The sequence below is a fragment of the Alternaria ventricosa genome (assembly GCF_023758065.1).
Source record: "Alternaria ventricosa strain BMP 2768 chromosome Unknown scaffold_26, whole genome shotgun sequence".
In the NCBI taxonomy this organism is placed as follows: domain Eukaryota; kingdom Fungi; phylum Ascomycota; class Dothideomycetes; order Pleosporales; family Pleosporaceae; genus Alternaria; species Alternaria ventricosa.
The window spans coordinates 65909-91354 of NW_026055706.1; the positions used below are offsets into that span (position 1 = coordinate 65909).

General features: G+C 53.3%; 10 protein-coding genes across 10 annotated transcripts; 7 read left to right on the forward strand and 3 right to left on the reverse strand.

Annotated features, from left to right (window-relative positions):
• Window positions 1-664: 664 nt before the first annotated feature.
• On the forward strand, window positions 665-1616 carry J4E93_010002 (uncharacterized protein; the record flags this gene model as incomplete). The annotated part of the gene is made up of 2 exons (XM_049347889.1): window positions 665-839; window positions 886-1616. The coding sequence occupies 2 exons, from the start codon at window positions 665-667 to the stop codon at window positions 1614-1616; spliced, it is 906 nt and encodes a 301-aa protein (XP_049194866.1).
• Window positions 1617-1878: 262 nt separating this feature from the next.
• Window positions 1879-2718, forward strand: J4E93_010003 (uncharacterized protein; the record flags this gene model as incomplete). Its single annotated transcript, XM_049347890.1, has 1 exon — window positions 1879-2718. One exon carries the CDS (start codon window positions 1879-1881, stop codon window positions 2716-2718), a length of 840 nt encoding a protein of 279 aa, XP_049194867.1.
• A 2415-nt stretch (window positions 2719-5133) lies between these two features.
• On the forward strand, window positions 5134-5919 carry J4E93_010004 (uncharacterized protein; the record flags this gene model as incomplete). The annotated part of the gene is made up of 2 exons (XM_049347891.1): window positions 5134-5350; window positions 5405-5919. The coding sequence occupies 2 exons, from the start codon at window positions 5134-5136 to the stop codon at window positions 5917-5919; spliced, it is 732 nt and encodes a 243-aa protein (XP_049194868.1).
• Window positions 5920-6299: 380 nt separating this feature from the next.
• ERV25 (vesicle coat component) lies at window positions 6300-7046 on the forward strand (the record flags this gene model as incomplete). The annotated part of the gene is made up of 2 exons (XM_049347892.1): window positions 6300-6509; window positions 6597-7046. The coding sequence occupies 2 exons, from the start codon at window positions 6300-6302 to the stop codon at window positions 7044-7046; spliced, it is 660 nt and encodes a 219-aa protein (XP_049194869.1).
• A 1849-nt stretch (window positions 7047-8895) lies between these two features.
• On the reverse strand, window positions 8896-10714 carry J4E93_010006 (uncharacterized protein; the record flags this gene model as incomplete). Its single annotated transcript, XM_049347893.1, has 3 exons — window positions 8896-9661; window positions 9707-10142; window positions 10189-10714. The coding sequence occupies 3 exons, from the start codon at window positions 10712-10714 to the stop codon at window positions 8896-8898; spliced, it is 1728 nt and encodes a 575-aa protein (XP_049194870.1).
• Window positions 10715-11813: 1099 nt separating this feature from the next.
• On the reverse strand, window positions 11814-12362 carry J4E93_010007 (uncharacterized protein; the record flags this gene model as incomplete). Its single annotated transcript, XM_049347894.1, has 1 exon — window positions 11814-12362. The coding sequence occupies one exon, from the start codon at window positions 12360-12362 to the stop codon at window positions 11814-11816; it is 549 nt and encodes a 182-aa protein (XP_049194871.1).
• Window positions 12363-13119: 757 nt separating this feature from the next.
• J4E93_010008 (uncharacterized protein) lies at window positions 13120-14264 on the forward strand (the record flags this gene model as incomplete). Its single annotated transcript, XM_049347895.1, has 3 exons — window positions 13120-13386; window positions 13438-13773; window positions 13827-14264. 3 exons carry the CDS (start codon window positions 13120-13122, stop codon window positions 14262-14264), a joined length of 1041 nt encoding a protein of 346 aa, XP_049194872.1.
• Window positions 14265-15240: 976 nt separating this feature from the next.
• On the forward strand, window positions 15241-17298 carry J4E93_010009 (uncharacterized protein; the record flags this gene model as incomplete). Its single annotated transcript, XM_049347896.1, has 4 exons — window positions 15241-16138; window positions 16189-16961; window positions 17019-17080; window positions 17130-17298. The coding sequence occupies 4 exons, from the start codon at window positions 15241-15243 to the stop codon at window positions 17296-17298; spliced, it is 1902 nt and encodes a 633-aa protein (XP_049194873.1).
• Window positions 17299-18283: 985 nt separating this feature from the next.
• J4E93_010010 (uncharacterized protein) lies at window positions 18284-20527 on the forward strand (the record flags this gene model as incomplete). The annotated part of the gene is made up of 1 exon (XM_049347897.1): window positions 18284-20527. One exon carries the CDS (start codon window positions 18284-18286, stop codon window positions 20525-20527), a length of 2244 nt encoding a protein of 747 aa, XP_049194874.1.
• Window positions 20528-22345: 1818 nt separating this feature from the next.
• Window positions 22346-24775, reverse strand: J4E93_010011 (uncharacterized protein; the record flags this gene model as incomplete). The annotated part of the gene is made up of 7 exons (XM_049347898.1): window positions 22346-22492; window positions 22541-22746; window positions 22796-22874; window positions 22923-24293; window positions 24465-24621; window positions 24668-24689; window positions 24745-24775. The coding sequence occupies 7 exons, from the start codon at window positions 24773-24775 to the stop codon at window positions 22346-22348; spliced, it is 2013 nt and encodes a 670-aa protein (XP_049194875.1).
• Between the last annotated feature and the right edge of the window lie 671 nt (window positions 24776-25446).

A 25446-nucleotide genomic window follows, 5' to 3' on the forward strand; every position in this document is an offset into this window, starting at 1 on the left:
TGTCGACATGCCGCATGAGATTTCATGCACAGCGGTCCGAACGACTCAATATTGAATAATGGAAGCATAGTTCATCGAGGAACGGGCCGTTTGATTACATGCGCCGGTGACATCCCATATAGTCAGTGTGAGGAACGGTTCCTTGGAAACCGATAGACGGCTATATGAAAGATCATGAACCAAACTACTTGCATGTCAAAATCCGTGAATGACACCTCGAGCTCCTCACACGTGCAAAAGACTACCGGGCGCTCCTGCCAATTCGAGTGGCTGCAGCCGAGGCGCTAGGGGCGACACCCCCAAAGGCTTGGAAATGTCTCCGTTTCGGAGGTCAACAACCACTCACAGCCTCAAAGCCGGTGTTTGCAGCATGTCACGACCACAGTCATTTATGCGAGGAGCAATCAGATCGCTGCTACCCGCACGTTGTGACTAGACTGCGGCGTGTGCCATGGCTGTGTTCCTGACCTCTGTTCGCCCGTTCGGCTCGCATAATGCTTGGAACATTAGCGGTGGATCAAGACTGGGGACTCTGTGGCTGGCGTAAGGATAGATCGGGAGGAGGGTGTTGTTATAAACGTCAGGTGCGCGCTGTTTACTCGCAGAGGTCTCAGGTCGCTCCATCAAACACGTTCGCTTCTTCGTCTTCCATTCGTTATTCAAGATGCGATCCTTCTTACTACTCGCTGCGGCAGTTCCTTTCGCCCAAGCCGTTCGCATCGTTCAGTCAAACGATGACGGTTGGTCAGAGGCAAACCTTCGCACCTTCTTTCACGTCTTGGACTCTGCTGGCCATGAAGTCGTATTGTCTGGTCCCGCTGAGAACCAGTCTGGCAGAGGTTGGTAGTCGAGTCATGGCCATATACACATGCTGACTTATATCAGGATCCTCCGACGCACCCCCGAAAACCGTTGATTCAGACGGTTGCATTCATGCGTCCTGCCCAGGAGGAAGCCCGCCAACCGGCGCAAACGCGACAGACCCTCGCCTAAACTACGTCAACTCTTTCCCGGTCACCTCGATCAAGGAGGGAATCGATGTCACGGCTCCCAAGCTTTGGAACGGCGCAAAGCCTGAACTCGCCCTGACTGGACCGAACGTCGGCAGCAATGTTGCTGTTCAGGTTCCCTTCTCCGGTACAGTCGGCGCCGCTGCATTCGCGGCAAAGACGGCTCAGATCCCGGCCATCGCCTTCTCTGGCGTGACAGGAGATCCTACCGCATGGAATGCACCTACTCCTTTTCACAGCAAGGTCTATGCTGACCTGGCTCTGAACGTTACCACGACTATCATCAACTCTGGAAAGCCATACCTCCCAGCGAACTCCTTCCTCAACGTCAACTTCCCCGCTGTATCCGAGACCAAGTGCAGCGACCCTAGCCAGTTCAAGTACATCTTCACTCGCATCAACACCGGTCTTTTGAGCGCTCGCGATGCGGAATGGTGCGGTAGCACGCGCCTGCCGTGGGAGGCGGATGTTATCTTAATCCGTGGAAGCGACTGCTACGTCACCATCAGCCCTGGTGATGCGAACGACAAGACGACTATGAATGATGCAGCGGTTCAGACTGAGATCATCAACAAGCTCAAGCCGATCCTTTCGTGCTTACCTTAAGCTGGGAACGATGATTGGGATAGTTGAGCACGACGCTCTTATGATATTCAAAAAACTATGAAGGATAATGCCGCTTTCAGAAGTATCCTCCAATCCGTCCTTCATCGTGATGTGACTACCATAATGATTCTTCTCAAGAAACCATGGTGAAAGCACGTGAGGCTGATGAGTCATCGTTACATCTAGGGTGAAGGCAGATGTAGTCCTACCTCTCAACAGCCAACATAGCCAACCTGCATATTCCGATACCAACATCAACACCATGTCAGATCACGAAAACGGCAATGCGCCGGCAGCGCAGCATACCGATAATAAACCCTTATCACTCGCAGCGCGCATGAAATCATACGAAGCACACTTCGACCAGACCCTTCCTCTCGACAAACCCATCATCCTCCGCTTGGACGGCCATGGCTTCTCACGCTTCACATCCCACTTCGCGCGCCCATTCGACGAGCGCATACACAGCGCCATGATATCGACCTGCGCCGATCTTCTTCATTTCTTCCCCCGAGCCACAGTCGCATACACGCAATCCGACGAAATCACCCTAGTCTTCCCAGAAGGCGCGCAGAGTTTCAACGAGCGAGTACAAAAGCTATGCAGTCTGAGCGCTAGCTACTGCTCCGTGAGATTCAACAAACATCTCACTGATGCTCTAAGGGCCATGCCCGAGCCGGAGGTCAAGGGCGATGTGGAAGAAGTGCTTGGGGCGCCACATTTCGATGCGAGGTTCTTTCCTGTGCCTGACATAGCTGAAGCGCTTAACAATCTGATTTGGCGCTGTCGCAATGATGCTGTGAGGAATTCTGTTTCTGCTTTTGCGAGGACCATGTATTCGACCAAGGAGATGAATGGGAAGAAGACGCAGGAGCTTGTTAGAATGATGCTAGAGGAAAAAGGCGTTAGGTTTGAGGAAGCAGTGCCGAAATGGGCGATAGAAGGTTGTCTTGTGAAGAGAGAGCAGTTTGAACATGAGGGGGTGAATCTGAAGACTGGAGAGATTGAGAAGACGTTTCGAACGAGGACGCGGGTGGAGGAGAGGGGTATACGGGACTTTGGGGATGAGGGGTTGAAGTTGGTGACAGACAAATACTGGTAGTGAAGCTTTGTGGAATTTGTGACTCTTCGTACAGGGGCGAGGCTGCAAGCATAGTCACAACAGTTAGCCCTTTGTCTCACGTACGCGCATGCAAGCTGTTCGCTGTTTGCTACAGAATTTTAATCGTTTAAAAAGAAAGGTATAAGTCACACGCCCAACTCATGTCCTAGCTCTTCCGTATGCAAAATTCTGCAAAAAAGAAGATGGGGCCTGACCGGGATTCGACTGGACGCTATTAGTTTGCGTTCGAGATCGAATCTTGATGGGTGAACTTACACCCGGGGCCTCCTGCAGAATAGGTAATGTGACAGATGTCAACCCCTGTTGAGTTTGTTAGACGTTGTTTACAAGCTAGAGTGCTTGAGGAGACTTACAAAGCAGGAATCATACCACTAGACCATCAGGCCGATTAACCTCTGAGAGAGATGATTGATGGAAGGATGTGATCTCGGTGCATTTATGAAGCAAGCATGCGCAGAAAAAGCGAGTGCATGAGGTGCGGGGCGTTGAGAGGGCGAATATCGTGTTGAGGGCTGAGTGGGCGCAGTAGTGTTTCCAAGCGGGGCACGCTGCATCCACCCCGCCTTGTTCACGCTGTCTCGCACAACGTGCCAGGTTCTAGTCCCTAGTCTCATTCGAAATATTTACGCCAGCACTTTTGCATGTCTGTCGCGCTTCTCTCTTGCTCAGAAATGTATCACGCTCAAAAAACATCGATGCAATAGATGCTGCTGCACCCCACACGAAAACACATCAGTTGCAATGTTCGCAATCGCGAAATTTGAAAGCGCTGTGATCAGCTATGTGCACGTCAAGTCAAGTCAAAAGGCTACAAAATCACAAAGGCCGCTCAATTGCACTGTACATAGGGATATACACCCAATCACCAAACCCAGAACGTATGTAAGCTCGCGAACATGTCTTTGATGGATAGATTTTTGGGGACGCTGGTGGTACACGCAAAATCTGGATCGCCAGAGTCATCGAAAAGTGCTTTGTGCTTTTTGAGACTCATTGGTGAGACTTGTAATGATGGGAAACTTGAAGAGGCGAAGGGCTGGTTTATATATCCACATTCTGTTGGTTGCGCGAGCTAAGCAGCGAGAAGAGATGAAGTTTACATAGACATATCCATTTGCAGCTTTTGAAATGGATGCTAAAGCTAATTATCGATTGATTGTGGCTATAATCTAGAGACTTCGACTTCCATCAGCATGTCTTTCACACTGTTATCCTCCCGTGCCTGCCAAGTCATGTTTTCGTGCAGCCTCTGAGATCGGCGATGAGAAATGTTTCGCGCTGTTCCGAAGCTCGAATTCCAGTTTCTCAGCCGCGCGTTTTGATGGACGATACGATCCTTCTCGAGCTGTCCAGGCCCTTCTATCGTGAAAAATGAATCCTGCAATGCAAGGAACGCTGCGAAAGCCTGACGTGAATCCCATGGCAAAGTGGAGAAGATACTCCACTGCCACCGCTATCATGGTCGTGCATGCTGCACGGTCAGACTCTTATCATGGGAAAATGCACATTTCCCCATCGTTGATAACGCGTCAAGGCACATGATTCCCATGTTTGCTCAGAATGATGTACCTCTGGCGTGTTGGCGACACTACCCGCGACCAATCACCACAGCTACCACCCAGCCCTGTGTACCCACAGCCCCGCATTCCGGATACCGGTTGGGAACAGGCGCGACCCATTCAGACCACGCAGGCCAGCCGTGCCTGCAGGTGCCAACATCGTGAGATTGATGCTCGTAAATCTGTGTGGCAAGCCCAGTAAGCTAATCGTTACCAAATCTTATGCCGTGTTTCCGTCACGCGCCTCGCATCATGCTTTTCACTCATCGTCTGCAGCGGCTTCCTTCTAGGGTTTCGACGAATCGCGCGACTGGGTCGCCGCGGAAGTCACGATGCTCTGTCTGTCAGCCAAGGTGAAGGAAGGAGAGGTACGCGTATGAGCTGCAATTACATCATGCCTGTGTGACATATACATGTCAGCACAGGAGCGCCTCAGCTTGTCGCTCAACATTGTGTTTCCTCTTGTCTTGTCTTCTTACTTTCAACTATCAGTCTGCAAACACACAACATCAGTCATGGCAGCTTTCCGGTCTTCGAGAATGTTGCTTCGACGTTTCGCGCGCCCAGCGCCACCTGCGTTCCGACTTCAGCCTTGCACCACCCCTCTTCAGCGCCGAGGGATCGCTTCACACCTGGACGCAACCTATCCGCAAGTTCCATACGAAAAACATGAGACTGTTGGAGAGAAGCGGTTCAGCCAATTCGACCTCGACGGAAAAGTGTTCGTGGTTACAGGTGCAGCATGCCGTCCTCCTCCCATCTCTAGAGCAGACAATATGCCTTTGTAACCCGTGTTAACGTATCAACAGGTGGAGGCCGTGGATTAGGCCTATGCATGGCCGAAGGGCTCGTAGAGGCTGGTGGCAAGGTGCATTGTCTCGACCGGCTACCGGAACCCCCTCAAGCATTTCAAGAGGCTCAGGGCCGTCTCAAGAGCAACAGCGGTGCGAGTCTGGAGTACCATAGAGTGGACGTTACAGACGAGCAGGCGATGCGAAAGTGCATCGGCGGTATTGCCTCGGAACACCAACGTCTTGATGGCCTCATTGCAGGTACAGCATTTCCCCAACATTTTGGAAGTCAAATACTAACCATCCGTTCTCCAGCTGCTGGCATTCAGCAAGTTACACCCGCGCTCGACTTCAAGAAAGAAGACATCGCAAAGATGCTCGACGTCAACTACACCGGCGTGTTCCTAGCAGCCAGAGAATGCGCCCGTCAGATGATGGAATACAAGATCCAAGGGTCGATCTGCCTGGTCGCAAGCATGAGCGGCACGATTGCCAACCGAGGCTTCATCGCACCCGTTTACAACTCGTCCAAGGCGGCAGTGGTACAGCTTGCACGGAACTTGGCCATGGAATGGGGCAGGAAGAATCCAGATGGCTCAGGGGGTATCCGAGTGAACTCGTTGAGTCCGGGTCATATCGTGACGCCCATGGTGCAAGCCAACTTCGACGCCGGCGAGGCCAGCCGCGAGGAATGGGAGAACAACAGCATGTTGGGCAGGCTCAGCACTCCTGAAGAGTACAAGGCTGCGGGACTGTTCATGTTGAGCAAGGCGAGCAGCTACATGACTGGGCATGATCTGAAGTTGGATGGCGGTACTACCGCTTGGTGAGAAGGCTGTTGTCGTACCGTAGGATATGTCTTTTGAGCGTTCTCAGCGACAGGTTGGCGTTGGTATGGGTTAACGCCGTCACGAAATAGTCTAGTTTCTGATAAGCTTTCTAAAATTGTATCATTAGACTTCTGTCAAGTTAGCGCCGATTTGTGGTCGTCTCAATATGTTGAAGCTGGAAGAGTGGTGGCAAGACACGCTCCTCCCACCTGGCGGCTGTTCAGGGTCCGCACGCGCCTTCCCCACTCCGCGCTAGCTTAGAATCGGACCATCTGTCCTTCCGCGCGGTCTTGCGACAGCTGTACAATTCGCGGAGCCACCAAGAGGGCAACAACTCGAGTCCGCAAGCGCTGCAGCTCTCCACATATCCCCAATCCAGCATGGACCGGTTAGCACGTCTTCTCAGTTGCGTGCTGCTGGCAATCCTCCCCCTCGCCGCGGCCCTGAAATTCGACCTCCATCCCGTCGCACCACACGACTCGGCCAAGTACGAGCGATGCGTTAGGAACTTTGTTGCCAAGGACCAGTTGGTGGTTGTCACGGCGATTCTGGACGGATACCGCGGAGATGGACAGAGAGTTGATATGCATGTACGTTGCAATTCCAGCGCCATGTCAACAAACCAGCATCATGCGAGCATTATACTGCCTGAAGACGTTACTGACAGCGACAAACAGATCCGCGACGCAATGGGCAACGACTACCACCGCCCCAAAGACGTAGTGGGCGAGAACCGCTACGCCTTCACCTCGCACGCCGACTCAGCCTTCGACGTATGTTTCGAGAACATCTTCACCTCGTCCGGCTCGTCCAAGAACATCGCACCCCGCCACGTTGAGCTCGACATTGACATTGGCGCTGACGCCAAGGACTGGAACGCCATCCAAGCCGTCGACAAGCTGAAGCCTGTAGAAGCGGAACTCAGGCGGATCGAGGAGACAGTTGGCGAGATTGTCACCGAGATGGATTACCTGAGGAGTCGCGAGCAGAAGCTGCGTGATACCAATGAGAGCACCAATGAGCGCGTCAAGTGGTTTGCGCTGGGCACTATGGGTATGTTGGTTGGACTGGGGGCTTGGCAGGTTGTGTACCTCCGCGCCTACTTCAGAAGCAAGCATCTCATCTAGAGATGTGGAGTGGAGAGGAAGACTTGGAATATGGTCGTTTTGGTTAAGAAAGAGACCTCAGGTACGGATGGGTATGGATACGAGTACGGAGCGTTATGGCCTGCATACTTCACACACGATTGGAGCGGCGTTGGTAGGACATATCCAGATTTCAAAACACGTTTACAATCATTCCAAACGTCTGTCAAGCCCATGATTCAACTTCTACGTCCCTTTTGCTGGTACTCCTCCCACAATGCCACTGGCGTTCTCTCCTTCTCCACAGCCCTGACACCTACTACCCATCCCACGCCCCTCACCAACCCCAACAAAACCAGTATAATAACCCATTCCAACCACCCCTCCACTTTCCTATTCCACTGCCCCAACCAGCACAGCTCAGGCAATCTATCTCTAACCCTCAAATACACATCAATCGGCAACGGCCACCAGTCCCTCCCTTCCCCCAACATATTCCTCAACCCCAGCACCACAGGCCAATTATCACACTCCCAAAACACATTCCACAGCTGAAACTCCACCCACCAACGCCCCAGCACCCATCTCGTGAAATGCTGAAGCCGAGGCAGCGTCGTGGTGGATGGTGCCTGAATAACCCCATTCAAATTCCAGAAGAAAAGCGCTTTCCCCCCATCCGCCGGATCCGTCCATTCCTCCACCACAACCTCATCGTCGATATCAACCGGAAAACGTGGTCTAACACAAGATGGTCTGTGGACTGCTAGATACTCTCTCGCTCTACCCCAGTTATGCCGTGCGTACTTGGGGATCTGGATAACTAGTCCGGGTTCAGTCTTGTAACTGCCGTAAACGCATACCTCGCCACCAGCTGCAGCGCTCAGTATCCTGGTCTGCCCGTCTAGGTACACGAAGATGGAGCCGCGGACGAGGTGCAGGTATTCTGTGTGAAGGGTGTGGAAGTGGAGGCCTGATGTCCATTTTGAGTGACGGGGCAGGGAGATTGTGGTTTTGGACAAGGATCGAGTGGAAGAGGGAGGGGAGACGGGGATGTGGTAGGTTACTGCGGAGAGCCCTGAGCGGATCACAGGTTGGGTTCCTGGGGGAAGAGGGTCTAGGACTGTAGGGGAGGGGATGGGTTTGGAGCGATGGAAACGATTGGGCATTTCGGCTGGATGTGCAGCGTGTTGTGGTATGAGTTGAGTGCTGAAAGGGGACCAGAGAAAAGAAGGTGGGAAGGGAGACGTGGTCTCAAGTTATGCTACGTGGAGTGTATTTTCTGTGGAATGATTCAAGTCGAGGCCCTGCGATAACTGTGCCGCAATGTAGTGGGGTAGCTATACAACATATATGTTGAAGTGTAGTCTGGCTGCCTAAGCATACTGTGTGCTAATCAGCAAGGGGCGGCTGACGTTCGTTAGGTACCTAGGTACTATAAGACAAGCGGAACAAGTCCGCACCGGTAGCAATATGCAAGCCACTGTACAGAGCTCTAGCGTACCAAACTCTAGATCTCGTTGACGACAACGGCGCAAGCATAGTAATACTCATGTTTAGATTGATATCAGTATGTGGTAGTGGTAATGCTTGTGCAAAGCTGTTTTAAACAAGAACGCCTCCACCCTATCCATGTTCCTTCCAAAAGTATCAAGGCAACAATGCCATACATTTGATGTGTCCAATACGCCATGATACATATCTCATCAGTCCGACGCCGCGATAAATGTAAGCAGGACACCGCTCCTTTATCTAACCAAGTCGCCATGCTAGAACGATCAAGAAAGAAGTAGCAGTCAGTAGTAGCCAAGCAAGAGAGGTAAGCTATGCATTTGAACGCCGGAAAACAGTATTCAAAAAGGAGGAGAAAACAAAGAGACTAGAGGTGAGCAAGTTACTCGCTGTCCCCCTCAATCTCCTCTTCCTTCCCACCAGCAGTAATGGCGATGCGCTTTTTGGGCTCGCCCCACATTTGCTGTCGAACCTTCTTCTTCTGATCGTCACGCAGCGTCTTCAAAAACCCATATGTACCTGTCAGGTCGTTCAACTGCTGGTCCAAACCGAAGCTGTTGCTCTGCGCGGCGCGGATCAAAGGGCTGATGAGATTCTTGCGTGCTTTGTCTAGCTGGTCTCTAACGGAGTGGATGATTTGAATGTGCACCTTGAGCTCCGATTTATTGATGAGGGTTGATGCGCGCACATCTTTGAGAAGCTTGAGGTTCTTTTCGTACTTTTTGATCTTCATCTTGTTGTTGATGGAAGTGCGCCACATGGAAGCGAGGAACTCGTCTTTGCGGTTTGCGAGTGAATCTTCTTCTTTGGCGACGGATCGGTGGAGATTGTGGAATTGGCGGTCTACACTTTCGAAGAGTTGGAAGAGGACGTCTGCGCGTGCGAGTTCGTTTGCAATGTTCTCCTCTAGAGTGGTCAGGAGGTAGTCGAACGTCCGCTGCAGGGTAGCTTTCGACCGCTGTTGTGTAGTGTGTCCGAGGATGTCGTTGACGACACGGCCAACGGCTGTAGCTTCGCCGTTGCGCTCAAGCAGGCCAATCGCGTTGAGACCGCCATGAACATTGTCGATGACTGTATCAATCATGCCAACCTTTGGGCCTTGAATACTTGCTAGCTCTCGCTTGGCCCATTCCATAGTAATGAGGATGCTACAGTCATCAGTAGGTGTACGAGGTCAAGAAGGCTATACCTACGAGTCCATATCGCCATCTACGTTGGTAAAGAAGCTGGTAATCTTCTCGGATAGGATCCTGAGACTATCGCCCAGGTCGTCCAGCTGATCTATGATGACAGGCGACGCAGACATGTTAGTCGCACGGACGCTCTCTCCCAGGTCTTGCACGGCGATACTGGCGTCTGCGAGCTCGCGCGACCGTGGAATGACACTCTCTGAAGCGTATAGCAAAGGCTCAAACTGTTTCGCCATGCTGGCGACATTCGCGACATCTGGAATAAGACTGGCTTGCCAGGGGTGCAGTAACAGGTAAGACATTAAAAGAGTCGCGACAGTAAAGATGAGGTTGGCTCTTGACCTGGTAAAGATGTGGAGGCCGCTTGCAAAGGTGGTGATTGTATCTTCGATGGGCGCTGTGCGGAACTTAGCTTCTCCTCTGTACGCAAAGCGCATGACTATGGCTGTCAGTATAAACAGCGCGCATTGTTTTGCGTTACTTACAACCCTCGACTGGCCCGTCGTCATGTTGCGACAGCGTCGACTCAGTCCCCGCCAATGCGCCCGCGCTCGCTTGCGGCTCCTCCTCCGGGCTCTGTAGTCGCGACGCAATGTTGGTCGACATGTATCTCTGTTCCTCCTCGGGAATGGGTTCGGGGCTGGTGCGCGGTGTTTGCTTGTAGGGCGACTCTGGTAAGGGTATGCGCGAGGGTGTGACGTCGCGATCGGTGCGGTACTCAAACGGCGACTTGGACGGGCTGTTGCGCATGGCGCTTTCACCCAGGAGCGACTTTCTGTACCAGTGATTGCTGGATTGGGACTTTTGCCATGCTGGTGGCGCCCATGGCCCGTCCGACTCGGTTTCACTGTCGACCTCGTCCTGGGGCACGCTCCAGCGCGACGAATGCATGTTGGAGCGGCCGCTGTAGGCCGAGTGCATGCTGCGCTCTGGGTCGAAGGCTTCGAGCGACGCGCTCAGCGACGGGATGTCGTGCTCGTATAAGCTCCCGCGATCAGTCGTGTCCATCATGGTTTGCGCGCAGTCGCTGGTGGCGGAGGAATGGAGGAATGGGCGGAATGCGTGGGAAGGCTGGTTCGCGGTCTCAGCTATGCGGTACTACGGGCGTGTCGGGGCTCTGCGCGGCACATGGGAGTACCCTTGTGACGCGTGAATCGAGGCAGGAACAGTGCAGGTGGTGGGTGCCTAGCGCTTTGGTCAAGACAGAGTCGAGAGGGAATGCGATCATGGTGGAGGAGAGACGCTCGTCCCCGTATACCGCCGATAAGCTAGCCCGCCTATGCGAGCGCATCTAATCGCCCGTGTGCTGTCCAGGGCTGCAGTGGGGTGAAACGGAGTGGCTGGGAGCTGAGTTTTGATTGGCTGTCGTCCTTCCGGGCTAGTGCGGGGAAAGGCGACCGCGACCCCGTGACGCCCTGCAGCACGCGTTCCTCCCTTGCAGCCCACCGTCCACCACGCCCGTCCGAGTGGTGACGATAACATTCAGCAAGCCCTTGGTCTTTGCGTCCTCAATTCGAGTACAGTCCAACATCACTCCATTCCTAGCAGAGGATATGCCATGCGGAGTTGCTGCCCTCCGATTGGCTGCTATCGTTGTGGAGCAACACTGCGGGACGGGGGCGAGCGACTGACTTACATGATATGCACCATACTGGGTACTAGCGCCATTTGATGTAGCAGTGACCAATGAGCAATGCCCGACGATCAATGCAAAGAAAGAGTGCAGTTAAGCAAGAAACAAGTCCATGGCCAATTCTAGATGGGCACATGTGGGGACAGCTGAAATGGATTGTCAAATGAGGGCAAAAGCAATGTACCTACTTCAAGGGTGCAAGGTGTATACATCGACTTACAATATTTTCCAGGTACAATTATCTGACAGCCTGGAGCTATTCAATAACTTCTCATTGAAATTAAGCCAATGCGAAACACACTGACTTCCTCCCGGCTACATCATATCCAACAAGTCTGTGAACTAAAGGTAGAACGTAGTCTCCGCGAGGTTTGGATTTACCCCAAGCCAGGCTGCCTCGTGGTATGCCACTTCATCCGATCGTTTGAGGACGCCATGGAGATATGAGCTGCCGCGCTCGCAAAGTGTGTCGGCATACTAGGCGGGAGGGCAAATACTGACAGAGCGGGTGGCGCTAGCGAAGGTATAGCAAAGGTTATGTGTGAGGTTTTGGAGCTGATCGGCGCCAACAATGTTCTTGTCCTTTGATAGGACGCAGTGTGCAGGTCTCGAGGTACCGTGTAGCCCTTGATACGCTAATAGGAAGAAGACGAAGAGCTTGTAGAAGGCACCCGTTGTAACGTTGACGTTCACGAGCAACCTGCTGACGCTCGTACGGAGACTGGTGAAGTATCCACAATGAGCATGGATGCCACCGTCCAATTCGATCATCTCTGCTTGGGGATGGTTGCTGAAAGGGTAGAATACATTGCCTGCTGCCGTAGTGATTCTGGACTGGCTGCTTAGTCCATATGCCATGATGGCATTCAAGGCGTCGATAGTTTCGAGCTTTGAGGGGTAGTTGTGTGTAGATTGCGAGACACCCCATAGAAGTTCGGCAAGCGAGATAGTGCCAATTTCTTCGACGGCGATCAAGCGCGTGTTCCTTCGACGAGCAGTGGCCAGTCCGGCGTTGTCATTGTCCATGGGCGAAGGAAAAGGATCGCAGCCCTTGAGATAGTAAACGACAGTGCATCTCTCGTCGAGTTTCAACTTGACTACACAATAAAGCTCATTTCGTTGAGAAAATATTATTGTATATGCATGCCAACTCTGTGACGTTGGAGCTTATCCGAACATCTTAGGTGGCTCACGAGAGGCCATGCTGCCGCCTCCGCCACCTCCTCGGCCGCGTCCTGTCAAGTTGCGATCGTTAAGCAAAAGTAAAGGCTGGTGACAAAGTCTGCTACGAGTGACCTGAGAGACAGACGTGGAAGAGAGAAAACGAAGGATGTTTGTTATGAGAACGTGACTGGTACAAGAATAGTGGACTGACGGGCAACCGAGGCCAGGCTTAGTCGTGGTAGGCTCAACCCGAAGCCCAACTACAAACGGCAATGACGTTCGTCTCACCGGCTCATTTCTCCAATGTGTAACGCTCTCTACGGATCAGCTCGTTTGGTGCAAGTAGTAATCAGCCCGCACTCTGAAGGTATATGCTGCCTCATACATTGTAGTTTTGCAGGATATGATGTATTGAAGGTTTTCAGGGTACAATTATGCATGGGCGCATGCGTTGCATCTTGAATGTGGCAACATCAAATCATGGTGGTGAGCTGCCGAACACGTTGAGTTGATCTGGGGTAAAGGCAAACTGCGCACGGACGCTGTAGCGCGACATCGGCTTGAATATTCGGCGTCACTTTGCAAGAACATCACCAAGCCGACTCCACAACACAACACAATGCCGCCACGATTAAACGTCCCCGCGATCACGCGCTCGATCGCGTTCCGGCCAAGGCCTCAGGCTCAATGGCCTGCTCGGTCAGCGCTCCGAATGGCGCCGTCGCAATGCCGCCTCTACTCGGATCAAACCAAGCCTCCCGCCGCCGACCGATCGAAGCGAGAGGACGCAAAGCCGATTGAACATGTCTCGGAAGAAGCAGCCTCGATGGCCAAGACGATGGGAGAGGACGGTCCCGACCTCAACCAGGGCACACCAATTGAAGATGTGGGGTCATCCACAGCAAACATGGCAAGGCGAGGGCTGACAGTGTGCTAGGTAGTCAAGGGAGACAAAGAGGCGCAACAGAACCTGCCCAAGGTGATGCAGGACAAGCTCAACTCGCAAAAGCCCAAGACGACACCGAACATGGCACCCAAGGGCTCACGGTCGTATTCGACTATGACGACACAGTCAAGTGGGAACAGCGGCGTGGACATGGGTCTCGTAGACTTCCAGGCTGCCACAAAAGCGCCCACAACGCCAGGACTGAAGTATGAGATGCCCACTCTGCCGCTGCCCAAGGACGGCCATGTCAAGCATCGCCACGACCCCGTAGTCGACCAGGTCACCAATCTGCTCATGCGACACGGCAAGAAGAGCGTTGCGGAGCGAGTAGGTCAGCCAGCCTTGGATCACAGCCTACAACCAACTGACTTGCATCGCAGAACATGGCGCTGATCCTGCAACACCTGCGAACATCACCAGTTCCCACCATTAACCCAGCACGACCTCTGCTTCCTGGCGCGCCGCCACCATCGCATCTACCCCTCAACCCTGTGCTTTACCTTACTCTCGCGATTGACTCTGTCTCGCCTCTGATGCGCATTCGTAGTCAGCGTGGCGCTGCTGGAGGTGGTGTTGCTCTTCAGATCCCCGTTCCGCTGGGTCAAAGGCAACGGCGACGTTCTGCTATCCAGTGGATCCTGGCCGCAGCTTCTAAGCGCAGGAATATGGGTAGTGGAAAAGGCAGCTTTGCCCAGCGTATTGCGCAGGAGCTCATTGCTGTAGTACAGGGCACGAGTGGCATCTGGGACAGGCGCAATGCTATCCACAAGCTTGGTGTTGCTGCACGTGCTAACATTGTTCTGCCCAGGAAGAGGTAGACTGCTGTTAATTAGGGAGCCTCCATGTATAATATATCTATCGATGCCTGCACCTCTATGCATCTGTTTTCGCTTTACGTCGGTTGATTCGGGAATGATGAGGTAACTTTCATTGTTCTTTTGGCTAGACCGCAGGGCGCTCCACATGAGTATCCATGGATGCGTCTGCCAGCACAGCACAGCCACACCCCGGGCTGCTTCACTAATCGCCAAGCATCATATGAAAGATGCGCGCGCTGCTTTTGAAGTGCTCAACATGCGTGCGCTTGGTGATTGAAATCAACAAGACAGTAGTGGAAAGTATCCTCACATCTGCGCGTTGCTGCCTGTTCATGTCAAAGTAGCCACTCGTCCCTGCGTCAGCGGCGTGGCAGTCTCTGGTGATCTTCGCTTGCCAAGCGCTGCCAAATCGCTAGATGTTGAGGGGAGGGGTTTCATGCCCACTTCGCATCGCCTGGACCAAGAGCACCCGCGACCATCGACGCGCGCTGACTGTTCGTGCATAGCTTCATCGTCTGCTGCTCGCGCTTTGACTTCCACATGTCGTCCGCTTCCATCAACCTGCTAGGGAACAACTTGTTCTCCGACAGCGGTTAGCTATTCTGTATACTACGGTTCGGCCCGCCATCGCTTTCAGCTACTGCCAGCTGCTACAGTCTTTGGAATTGCTACCCCACCGCTGCTATTAGTCCATCCCATCACGCGCTCACCCTACATCTTTCCAGACGACTGCGCTCGGGACTGCATCGCTGCTATTTGTAGCCCCTTCACCCGACAGCACAGCACCGCCTATGATGCCATAGCGCGACGCCAATTGATACCTTAACCACTTCTGCTACCCCGCGAGCACGACCGCGTTTTACTACCAAACTTCCACTTCGACCTGCCGCCAGCCTCACTCACTTACTCCACAAACTCCACAGTCCGCACTCCACACGCGACTCCGTGTCTTCTCGTCCAGTTGCACACCGCCACCATGGCGTCACTCGAAGCTGCTATCGACGAGGAAATGAGAGAGGTCGTCAAGATTCTCGAAGGCAACCAAAAGCCCGGCGCACGACGCGCAGAAAGCCCAGCCCAGCGCGCGCAAAGTCCTGGCTCCGCTGCCTCGCCCATTCGCAGCATGCTGGACGTCGATTCGCCGGCCCAGCGTAGGAGCTCCAGCCGCGGCAGCACTGGCATCCCCTTCGCCATGCCCTCGTCGCCGCGTCGCGTGAACCCCGAATCGGCGTACAAGTTCGAAATGCTGCCCTCCATCGACGCACATGCCATGCCTAAGCGAGTCTCGCAGGGTGGCAAGCTGGATGCCGCTGCGAAGCCTCGTGCCATGTCCTCCGTCTATGGCAACTCGAGCGGCTTCCTAGGCAACTCCAGGGATAGGCACAACTCTGCGAGTGGGCCCTTGGGCAGATCCAAGTCTGGCTCTCCGGGGCCAGGCCGATCTGCCTCCCCAGTAACGCGCATGGCAAACCCAACGCCCGCCGCACCAACATCGAACAATACCTTCGTCACAGAATCGGGCAAGCGCATTGACATGGACAAGGCATATCGCAAACTGAACGACTCTGCTTTGGCGCAATCTGAGGGCGGACTGTCCTCACTACCGAATCGCAAGGGCGTTGATCCCGTCAAGGGCACGGCCACCGCGCCCGGTGGAGGCGTGCGCCTTGCGACAGACGACGACGGCGAAGATAGCGCTGCTGTCGAGAGTAGTGATAACGCTTCGGATAGTTCAGATTGGGAAGACGGATGGAACAAAACCAAGGAGAGAAAACGAGGCAGGCAGCGGTCGAGAAAGTCGTCTGGCGGCACTGACAGCATGGGCAGAGAAGTCATCACTGCTAAGAGTCTGTTGGCTGCTGCCGAGCAGGAGCGTAAGTGTTGCAAACAAGATCGACTTGTACATCTCACTAACTCTACACAGGGCGAGATGTCGCCGTTTCCTACAAAGTACGATCATTACTAGACCCCAACATAAACATTACTGGCCCCAACGGGGAAAGGATATCGAGGAAGGGTTCGTCGGGAGTGGTGCATCCCCATACCAGTTTTGACCAGGGCGGGTCTGGTCTTTCGACCCCAGTCCATTCAGACCACGAGGATGAGCTTGCCGAAATCAAATCAGCCCAGCAGCTTTCGCTGAACATCTCACCTATCCAGTCCAGCCCAGAAGCCCACCGCTGTGTCCGACAAATAATCCGAGGCGACTACGTTCAGTTTGCAGAAGATGCGAAGAACGGATTGAGAAGACAGCGTGTGTATCTGGTGTCTACTGATCTAAGTGACGAAGCAGCCTATGCTTTGGAGTGGACCATCGGCACCGTTTTGCGAGATGGCGACACTCTACTCGCCGTCTATGCCGTCGATGAGGAAACTGGAGTCGCAACCACGGATGCTTCAGGTGCACCTATCAGTCAAGGTACTACCGGACGGCAGGAATCTGATCATCTCAAACGGACGCTGTCGAACCATGACGGGTTGCCAGCCACAAGACCTGGTTTCTCCGCGCTATCCAGCTCCATAATGGCTACCGAGGCCAACGTGAAAAACATGGGAAAGGCGGAGAAAGATAGGTACCAGGCATGTGTAGAGGTGTCGGACCGGTGCGTCAAGCTATTAAGGAAGACCCGGCTGCAAGTGCGTGCCGTCGTTGAGGTGTTTCACTGCAAGAGCCCCAAGCACATGATCACTGAAGTGGTAAGATTTCGATCTGGCACCTAGAATTGGAGCGGTTTGCTGACAGACGTTGAATAGATCGACTTCTTGGAACCTACCCTGGTGATCCTGGGGTCGCGAGGCCGCAACGCGTTGAAAGGGTGAGCTGATCTTTACAAATATTACGCGCGCAATTTCTAACTATGGCAGTGTTCTTCTCGGATCGTTCAGTAACTACCTTGTAACCAAGTCGTCGGTACCAGTCATGGTCGCACGGAAACGGCTCCGGAAACACAGCAAATACAAACGGCAGAACGTTCGGATGTCGAACGTAATCGCGGGCTCCAATGACAGGCTCGCGAATGCAAAGATCGATTGATGCTCGTTTGGAAATTTGTCAATTCGCGTTTTGGAGGGTGTTTTGGTCCGGCGGGTGGCTGCCATCGCAAGCCTGAGATTTGAGTTTCCAAAACGTGAGCGGTTTGGCCGGCAGCATCACGTGCCTGGCTTGGTAATGGCTGGAGTCTGGGTTCTGTTTCTCACAACACACGTATCTCTACACAGATCGGGGAGTCAATCTCGTGCCGCGGGTCTATTTATATCCAGATCGTGCTCAGGCACAGCATGCTTCAGCATCCTTCCGCGCTGGGACGATCCATGGTAGGGCTTAGCCTCTTCATGACTTGACCGTTCAGCTTCGTATGTCTGCTGCATCATGATCACTGTCCGCTAGAACAAGTTTGCCCGGAAAATTACGTACCGTGTGAAATTGCAGGACGATGCATACCATATTGCTTTTTTCCTTCTAGAACTTCTAGCGTGGCATGTCGAGTCCGCAACCAGGCGTTTACCGGAACAAATCCATGAGTCTGCATGTTTCAGCTCGTGTTTTTTCTTTTGCAGTCGCGACTGCCCCTTCCGAAAGATTGCGACGTCACCTGCTTTGCACCTGCGAGGGCCGTGCGGACCCGTAATTGTACCCGAACATCTGGATCGCTCAAACTTTACTATACCCAACTACGCCTTATGCATCCTAATCCACCGTCAAAAGGCAGCCAAGCCTTCATCATACCCCGCAAATACGCAATGCGGTAGCAGGTGCGCGAGGGCCCGCTTGTGGCGCCAGTGGGCTGACGGAAAACGTTCATGCATGGCACCGTCCTCTCAGCTTGTCTACCGCTGGCCCCAAGACCAGAGCACGGCTTTGCGCCGGCGCTCTTGGGTGCAGAAGGAGGGATCATGGGTCATGAAGGGAGAGCGAGGCCATCGTAGTCAAAAAGGTCTGGGTGCCTTGTACAAGAGGCCAGTCCATCATCGAACACCAACAGTTTTCCTATCAAGCGAGCTGGATAATGTATTTTCCCATGGCTTTGTCAACACCATTCCAGTACTACTCCCGGTTCGGACAGTGCAACTTTCTGGACATCGACGAAGACGAGCTGGACACTTCGAGTCTTACTACACGTACTGTCAAATCTGGTGCCCGAGAGAGTTTGATCAATCAGCACAGATGGACGGCGCCGTCGTTCACCACCAACATCAATGCGACTACCCTCTTGGCGAATATCAGCCGTCTAGCACCAGCACTCACCAAGGAGTTCGTTCCTAAGGACCATCTGGAAGCCACCTTCCCCTTCCGGTTGATCAACGACATCGAGTTCCGCGGCGAGGAAGAGTCGTATATCGCACTCAGCTACTGCCGGAAATCTTTCACTCTGAACGCGCCGAGAAGAGTAGTCACACCGGTCGGAGATCTTCCTTTTGGATGGCAGAAGGAAATCGAGCAGTTCCCGCTACCGACTGGTGCGGCATTGTTCGAGGCTGTCATTAGAGAAAAGAACAAGGGCGAAGGGCTGTGGTTCGACCAAGTTTGCCTGGAACAAGAGGATGAGAGTGAGAGGACAGGGGTTGCCGGTGCTATCGATGTCGTCTACAAGAATGCAAGGGCGGTCGTTGTGGCAATCGACGACGTCGCCATCACAGCAGACGAGGAACAGTTTCTACGCTACTACGTCGAGCAATACAGCTACTCCCAGGTACCTTCGGGCCAGCAACCAAATGCAGGACTTACTCCGCCTCTCATGGAGCAGTTCAGCCCCCTCAAGACTTTTCTGGAACGAATACTCAGCTCTGAGTGGTTTGATCGCGCTTGGTGCGCCCACGAGATGAAGATGGGGCGAAGCCATGTTTTCTTAGTACCTTGCTTGCGGCACTACGAGGATGAGGTCCAGACGATCGTACGGTTTACCGGAGAGTTCTTCACTCACTTACTGGTGCTTGCCAGTGAGCTCACTACCTTCACACACCCAGTCTCGATGAAGATCCGCTCGCTTCTGGCGTTGTTCCAGGAGCTCGATACACTAAGTGCGCATGGCCAAGGCACATTGCAGAGACCGGATACTCCACACGATCAATCTCCAACGATGCAATCGTTTACGTCATTGGTTGCGGAAACCTTTCGCATGAGAGCCGGTGGTAATCCAAGATTACCCGAGTACATGCGGAGGCTTGACGCAAACCGGGACAAAACGGCTATCGCTTTGAACGCTTCAGGCCTACCTTTAGCACTGGCTCCTCCAGGTCCGTTCTCGAGACCAAATATCGAAGACGAATGCCTTCGGTCACTACTACTCGTCGGTATCGCGGCGCGAGATCCTGTTGCACTTTGCACAACTGGCACACCACTTCAACTACACGACGGGTCAGTCTCATGGCTGTGCCGTCCAACCTCCCTGGACACCAACACGGCCCGGCCCCCACCCCCACGCTTCTCAAGCCAAGCAAGTCAGATTGTTCAAGCCTCGGACGGCAGAGCCGAGTATGCGCAGCTAGATCTCATCTTCCTTGAACTACCTCACCGAACACAACCCAGCCCGTCTTTTCCCGCACATGTTGTGCGAGCGCGTACAATCATCGATCTCTGTGTCCAATACCAGATACCAGGAACGGGATTGTGGAACTTTTCACACGCACCTCACCACCCACGGACACCAGCTTTACGCAACATCTTCATCCAAACACTGGCTTGCGTACTGAGCTGCGGCTCACAATGGCTACTAGAAGTCTCGATAAGCCTCCAGGAGCCAAACGAACCCCGACTGGAGCCCTACAACATCGAGATGCTGTTGAATCCTCATCTCATCTTACAGAACTACATGCTTCTTACAGAAGGCCGAGCCGCCTTCTCATCGCTCGTCCACTTCCTCTCTAAACTAATCACTTCGGGAATACCCTGGCCCTCAGGCGCTTCAGAGCGCACCCACGGCCCTCTAATCATCTCCGCGCCCTCTTCACCTTCATCAGCATACGACTATACCGGCGCACCCCTCTCAAGCGGCAAAGCCATCATCTTCGCTCCCTTTGAGCACTCAAAAACGCTTCTCATCGCCGTTCCCGAAGTCGTCAAGGGGACTGAGTACTCGCCGTTAGCCCGGGGTTGGATTCTGACCAGCATGAACCCTTTCACTGGTAGTCCCAAACCGACAGTCAGCTGGACGCTACAGTCCAAAGGCGCCATCTTCGGAGACATCAACTTCGCCACGAGGCTAGCAGGCAGTGGCGCTGTGGACGTCAGGAATCACAGGGTTTACGGTCCTTTGCGTCGCTAATACCTGGCGTTGTAACACCTTTTCTTTCTTTCTTTTCGGCGTTTTATTGGGCATTTGGTTTTGGGTTATACCTCGGATAGACTGGATAGACGGATGGGATGGCTTCATGACACTTTAGATTGATGTGATGGATAGACCTTTCTGGGCGCGAGCCCTTTAGATTGATGTGCTGCGGTACATCGAACCGCTATGAATGTATTGTATATTACCAGAATCATCTGTATCCTTCCAACGTTCTGTCACGATGTCTCCCACTGCAGTTGAGTTGACTTCACATATCCCTCGCCTCGTACATGATCGCGAACGGCGATTGCTCGTCCCGCACCAACCCCTCCATGCAGCAATCAACACACAAGAACAACATCCACGCGTCACATCATGCAGCTTCTGCATTCCACCCCTGCTTACCTACATACTCGTCAGCAAAGGTGTACCCACACCACAAGCACGACTCAACACCCACCACGCCCTCCGACCCTCGTCACCACACATCTGCACCCCTATTCCCACAAACCCACTTCCCTCTTCGCAACCTCTGCATGTCACCCCCGCCGCCCATCAAACAGCCCCCTCCAAACCACACACCAACCCCCGTCACGATCTCTCACCCCCACATTGCTTTTTCCCCAAACCCGTTATCTCGAAACGTCTCTACCCCACCATGTTTACTTTTTCTCCCATCCGCCAGCGTCTGCCTCAGCACTCGGTTGACGGACCGAATCCTTCGACTAGGCTACGCAAGGCTGCGTAAGCCACGATATGCATGCCCTTGACATGTAGGTGTGTGCGTTTCGGTGGATTCACGATGCGAGATATACGCTAGGGGCGTTTCAGATCCTTCTATGCGGGCTTCGTGGGCTTCTGTGCATGACTGTGAAATGAGGTCACATTACAGAGTCGAGAAAAAGAAAAGAATTATGGGTGCGGTGGTGGTTGGGATGCTGGCATTCTGAGATGCGATTGGTGGTGGTGGTGTGAAGCTGGAATGCGATTGGTTGGGTTAGTGTTATGCAGATACGACACCTGGGCATCGCGTGCTTGGAGGATCATAAGGCTGGCGTGGCTGGCATGGCTATCACGAGTACTATCCCGACGATCAAACAGCAGTATCTTGCAATCCGGGTAGCTGGAAACATGCAGAGCGAAGTTTCAGGTCGTTTTGTAGTTGAGGTCGTTTCTTTTGTCGTGGTGTTGACCGTCACGATGGTGGGCCGAGGTTGTTATGCTGAACGCCGAGTGAGGGTCTCTATACAAACAAGGACGTGATGTGAGAGAGGGCACCAGGGGAGGCCAGAGTCGGTATCACATGTTGCAGCATACATGTTGCTAACTATTGATAAGTGGACATCTGCTCAGCCGATGTGGACTTCTGCGTTAAGATAATTTTGTGAAATACGTATCGCACTTGCTGCATCATAACGCGATGCCAGCGAACATCCTCCGTAGCTCACCATCTAGTCTAGCTAAGGAGGTTAAAGTATTCATCAGTCAGCCGCACATCGTGAGCTCACGACCCGACTGGCGTCAGGATGAATATGACAGCTTCGTCCGGAAGGAAGTGCATCTGAGCGGTAGGGACATAGTGTGAGGGAGAGTACTATAGGTAACCAGAGATCATGTCGCGCGTTGCCGCATACAAGCTGCTGTACCTTCGTAGATGAAAACGTCCCGAGCTGATGTACTCCTCAACCTCAACATAGTTTTGTAGAATGCGACACAAATTCCAGATATGAATATAGTCATTATGGCTACATTGCCTCGAAGCCTCTACAAATTTGTATTTTGGAACTAATGTAGACTTCAGGGCACCTTTTCATCTCAAGTGCTCTCAGCGCCCAAAGGCGCAAGCTCGTTGACAATGAAGTCACGTGCGGAGTATAGATTGGTGGAGCCATATACGACTCTCCTTTGCTGACCGGCACCGGCAGCGCTGGTACGTTGTGACCATGCCTGGAGATTGCCAAACTATGAAGATTAGTACACATTTTGCGCGGAGGCTTCTTGAATGCTCACCTCGTCCATGCTGCCACCTCCCACTGGAAAGACAAGGGCTTCTGTGTATCCTTGCCGTCTTTGTCCAAACGAAGCTTCAATACCACGCGAGACAGTGCCTTGGTTCCGTGACTGACTCGCTGGCGGTATGGTTCCGCGCGCGTTCGCTGACCGTGGGTCGAAGTAAAGCCACGATTCGATCTTGTTGAGCGCACTGGAAGTTGCGTCTAGAAAGGTTTTAGCTTGAGTTCTGGGAGGCCTAGGGATGTCGCTCACTTTGTGGATCAGATATGGCCTCTACGACCTTGGTGAGAGTCAGATCCTTGTTGGCTGGCAAGTAGCTCTTGATGCCAGACTGAATATCGTGTTAGTGATGATCCTGAATACAGGGCAATAAACCTACCAATACACCTTCCAGGTTGGGTGTTCCGAGACCGGCTTCCTTGAACTTGTCGGTAACGCGACTACCTAAACTTGAAAAGCCGCCGAAAAGGTTCGATGACGTAGTTTGGGCAGGTTGTGCAGGCGCGGAACTGAGCATCGTCATGCGCGTGATCTGGCGGACTGTCTTGACGTATGCGACGGCAGTAGTATCGCATCCAGCTTGTTCCAGAGCTTGTGTGAAGCTGTCGAGCTCGTTGCGGGAGAGGTCGTCGGAGGTGGTCAGATACCACTGTAGGAACAGGCGCAGCTTGTCGTAGGGGTCGTTTCCTTTATCTGCGGCTTTGATGATCTCCATTATGGTCGCTTTGGTGGCCTTTCCAAGCTCTTCTTCAAGCTGGAAGAATTCGTCCAGCTTCCTCTGCTTGATGCCATCCATGACAGACTCAAGCATACTCATGTGACTCTCAATGGTAGCTTTGCGATCACGGAGCTCGGGGAGCATGGATATGGCGCCTTTTAGATGAGCTGCGAACTGGGTTTCTACGTCGTCGAGAGAGTTGGAGCCTGTGGTTTTCGTGATCTTCTCCGCGTCCGCTGTGTACTTGGTCCATTCGTTTGTGACGTCTTCCGCTACCTGAGGGAACGGCTGGGCCGCGTTGCGTTTCCAGAAGTAGTCGCTCGCAGTCAAATCGTACGTCTGCTTCTTGGAACCACTTTCTGGCTTCTCTTTGTCATTGGGCACAGTGACGGTGACCTTGTTGAGGGAAAAGTCTAGTACGTCGTAGACAAGACTTTGGTATATCCAGGAGTGGCTGAACATGGGGTTGAGGTCGATGTTGCGGTCGACGATGATAAGGACGGGACGAGACGCTGTGTTAGAGGAGAAGAGGTTCTCCTTGCTGTTGAGGATGTGGTCGCGCAGCTTTCGATCGAGCTTTGCGGCGATGTCGGAAGCAGCGCCTCCTGTTGGGCATCGTATGATGGGTACGACAGCCATGGTGACGACGACCGAGAAGAGGCCTGAGACAATGCGGTCGATCAGCTCATCCAGCTCCTGATCGGACGTCTTCGGGCTGTTGATCTTTCGATACGCATCTTCGATGTTCAGGGAGAACTGGTCGCTGTCTAGGGTGACAAAGTTGAGATACTGGTCGTATAGCTGAGCGATGTTCTCGGCAGCCCCAGGCGACGCAGCAATCTGACTGCCCCAGTCTTCCAGGAGTGTTCGGGGGACGCTTGAGAGGAAGTTGAGGTAGATCGGAGTATACAGATTATCGTTGAGGTCCTTGGTGACAAGCGCGAGGTTCTCGGCGGTGGGGGCGATCAGATACACGCCTGGTGTGTCGGGTATGGGGCTACGCTTCGAGGCTAGGTTGAAGTGTACGGTGACCTGATATTTCTCAGTATATGATTCGTATTTTGACACCTGATACGGGAAGAAACTGAGCACCGTCGAGCCTACATCGGCTTAAAAATGAGCACATGAAAAGGCTCAGCGTCGATGTAGCCTCCACGGTCTTCAGATTTCATTGTGAATGGGGTGCTCAGGATTTGATCCTACCCCAGCTGCCCTCAGGTCGTTCATGCGTAGAACTGCCGATATCACATTCCTTGCCTGTGTATCGAGGACTAGGACCTTCCATTCGATATCGGCGGTGTTGGCGGTTGTGCTGGCGGCATCTTCAGGAGCGTCGACGTCGTGGATGGGGGCATTGAGGCTTTCGGGGTCAGCGGTGCCGGTGTTGAAGGTGTTTCCGCACTCACTTCAGTATGCGCTTGATTGCAGCTATCACGTGTCGTCAGTGCTATTCTAGAGACTCAAAGAAAGTCGCATCGCATACCAATCTGGCGATCCCGCAGTGAGAGAGCCATTGTTTCCGTGCTGGCACCCGCCTCTTGTTAAACTAAGTGCATGCGCAGAGGGGACATGAAAGAGCGTGAGACGTACGCAAATACCAGAGATCACAAAGAAGATACTGTGGCGCGTCTGCCTGCCCGCGCTCCTTCCACGGTTGCTGTCCCGGCCTTTGGTGATGCAGCTCGAGCTTGCCCGCCGCCCCACTGGGGGCTAGCGCGACGCGCTACTTGGCGACCAGGCGACCTTTGAAAACGGGCTCGCCCCTTCGCTGCGCTCCCTCGCTCTTCAACTCACCTCGCCCACGACACACAAATCATCCCCTTCTTCCCTCTTGACACTCATGCTACTTCTCAGTGAACTCTCGCCCACCTAATAAGGGCATCTGATTCTGAGGCTAGATTCAACCTTCGGGTCCTTGCTTTGGGGGAAGTGCGCGCTCAGGCTGGCTGCGGCGTTTGTGAGGAAGGCTTGCGTTGTGGAGGGCAGAGTGACAATCATCTCGATTTCTGCTACTAATACAGCTCCATCTTCGACTCGACGCGCTGCGCATCAGGGAGTCTGGCCGGGAGAGAACTGCTCGCCGCTGTCGCTGTCGCAGACAAACAACACGTGCTGTGCTCTGGTGCGCGCAAACGTACGTCAAGTGACGCGCCCAGCAGTGGGCTCCTCATCGCATAATACGCGA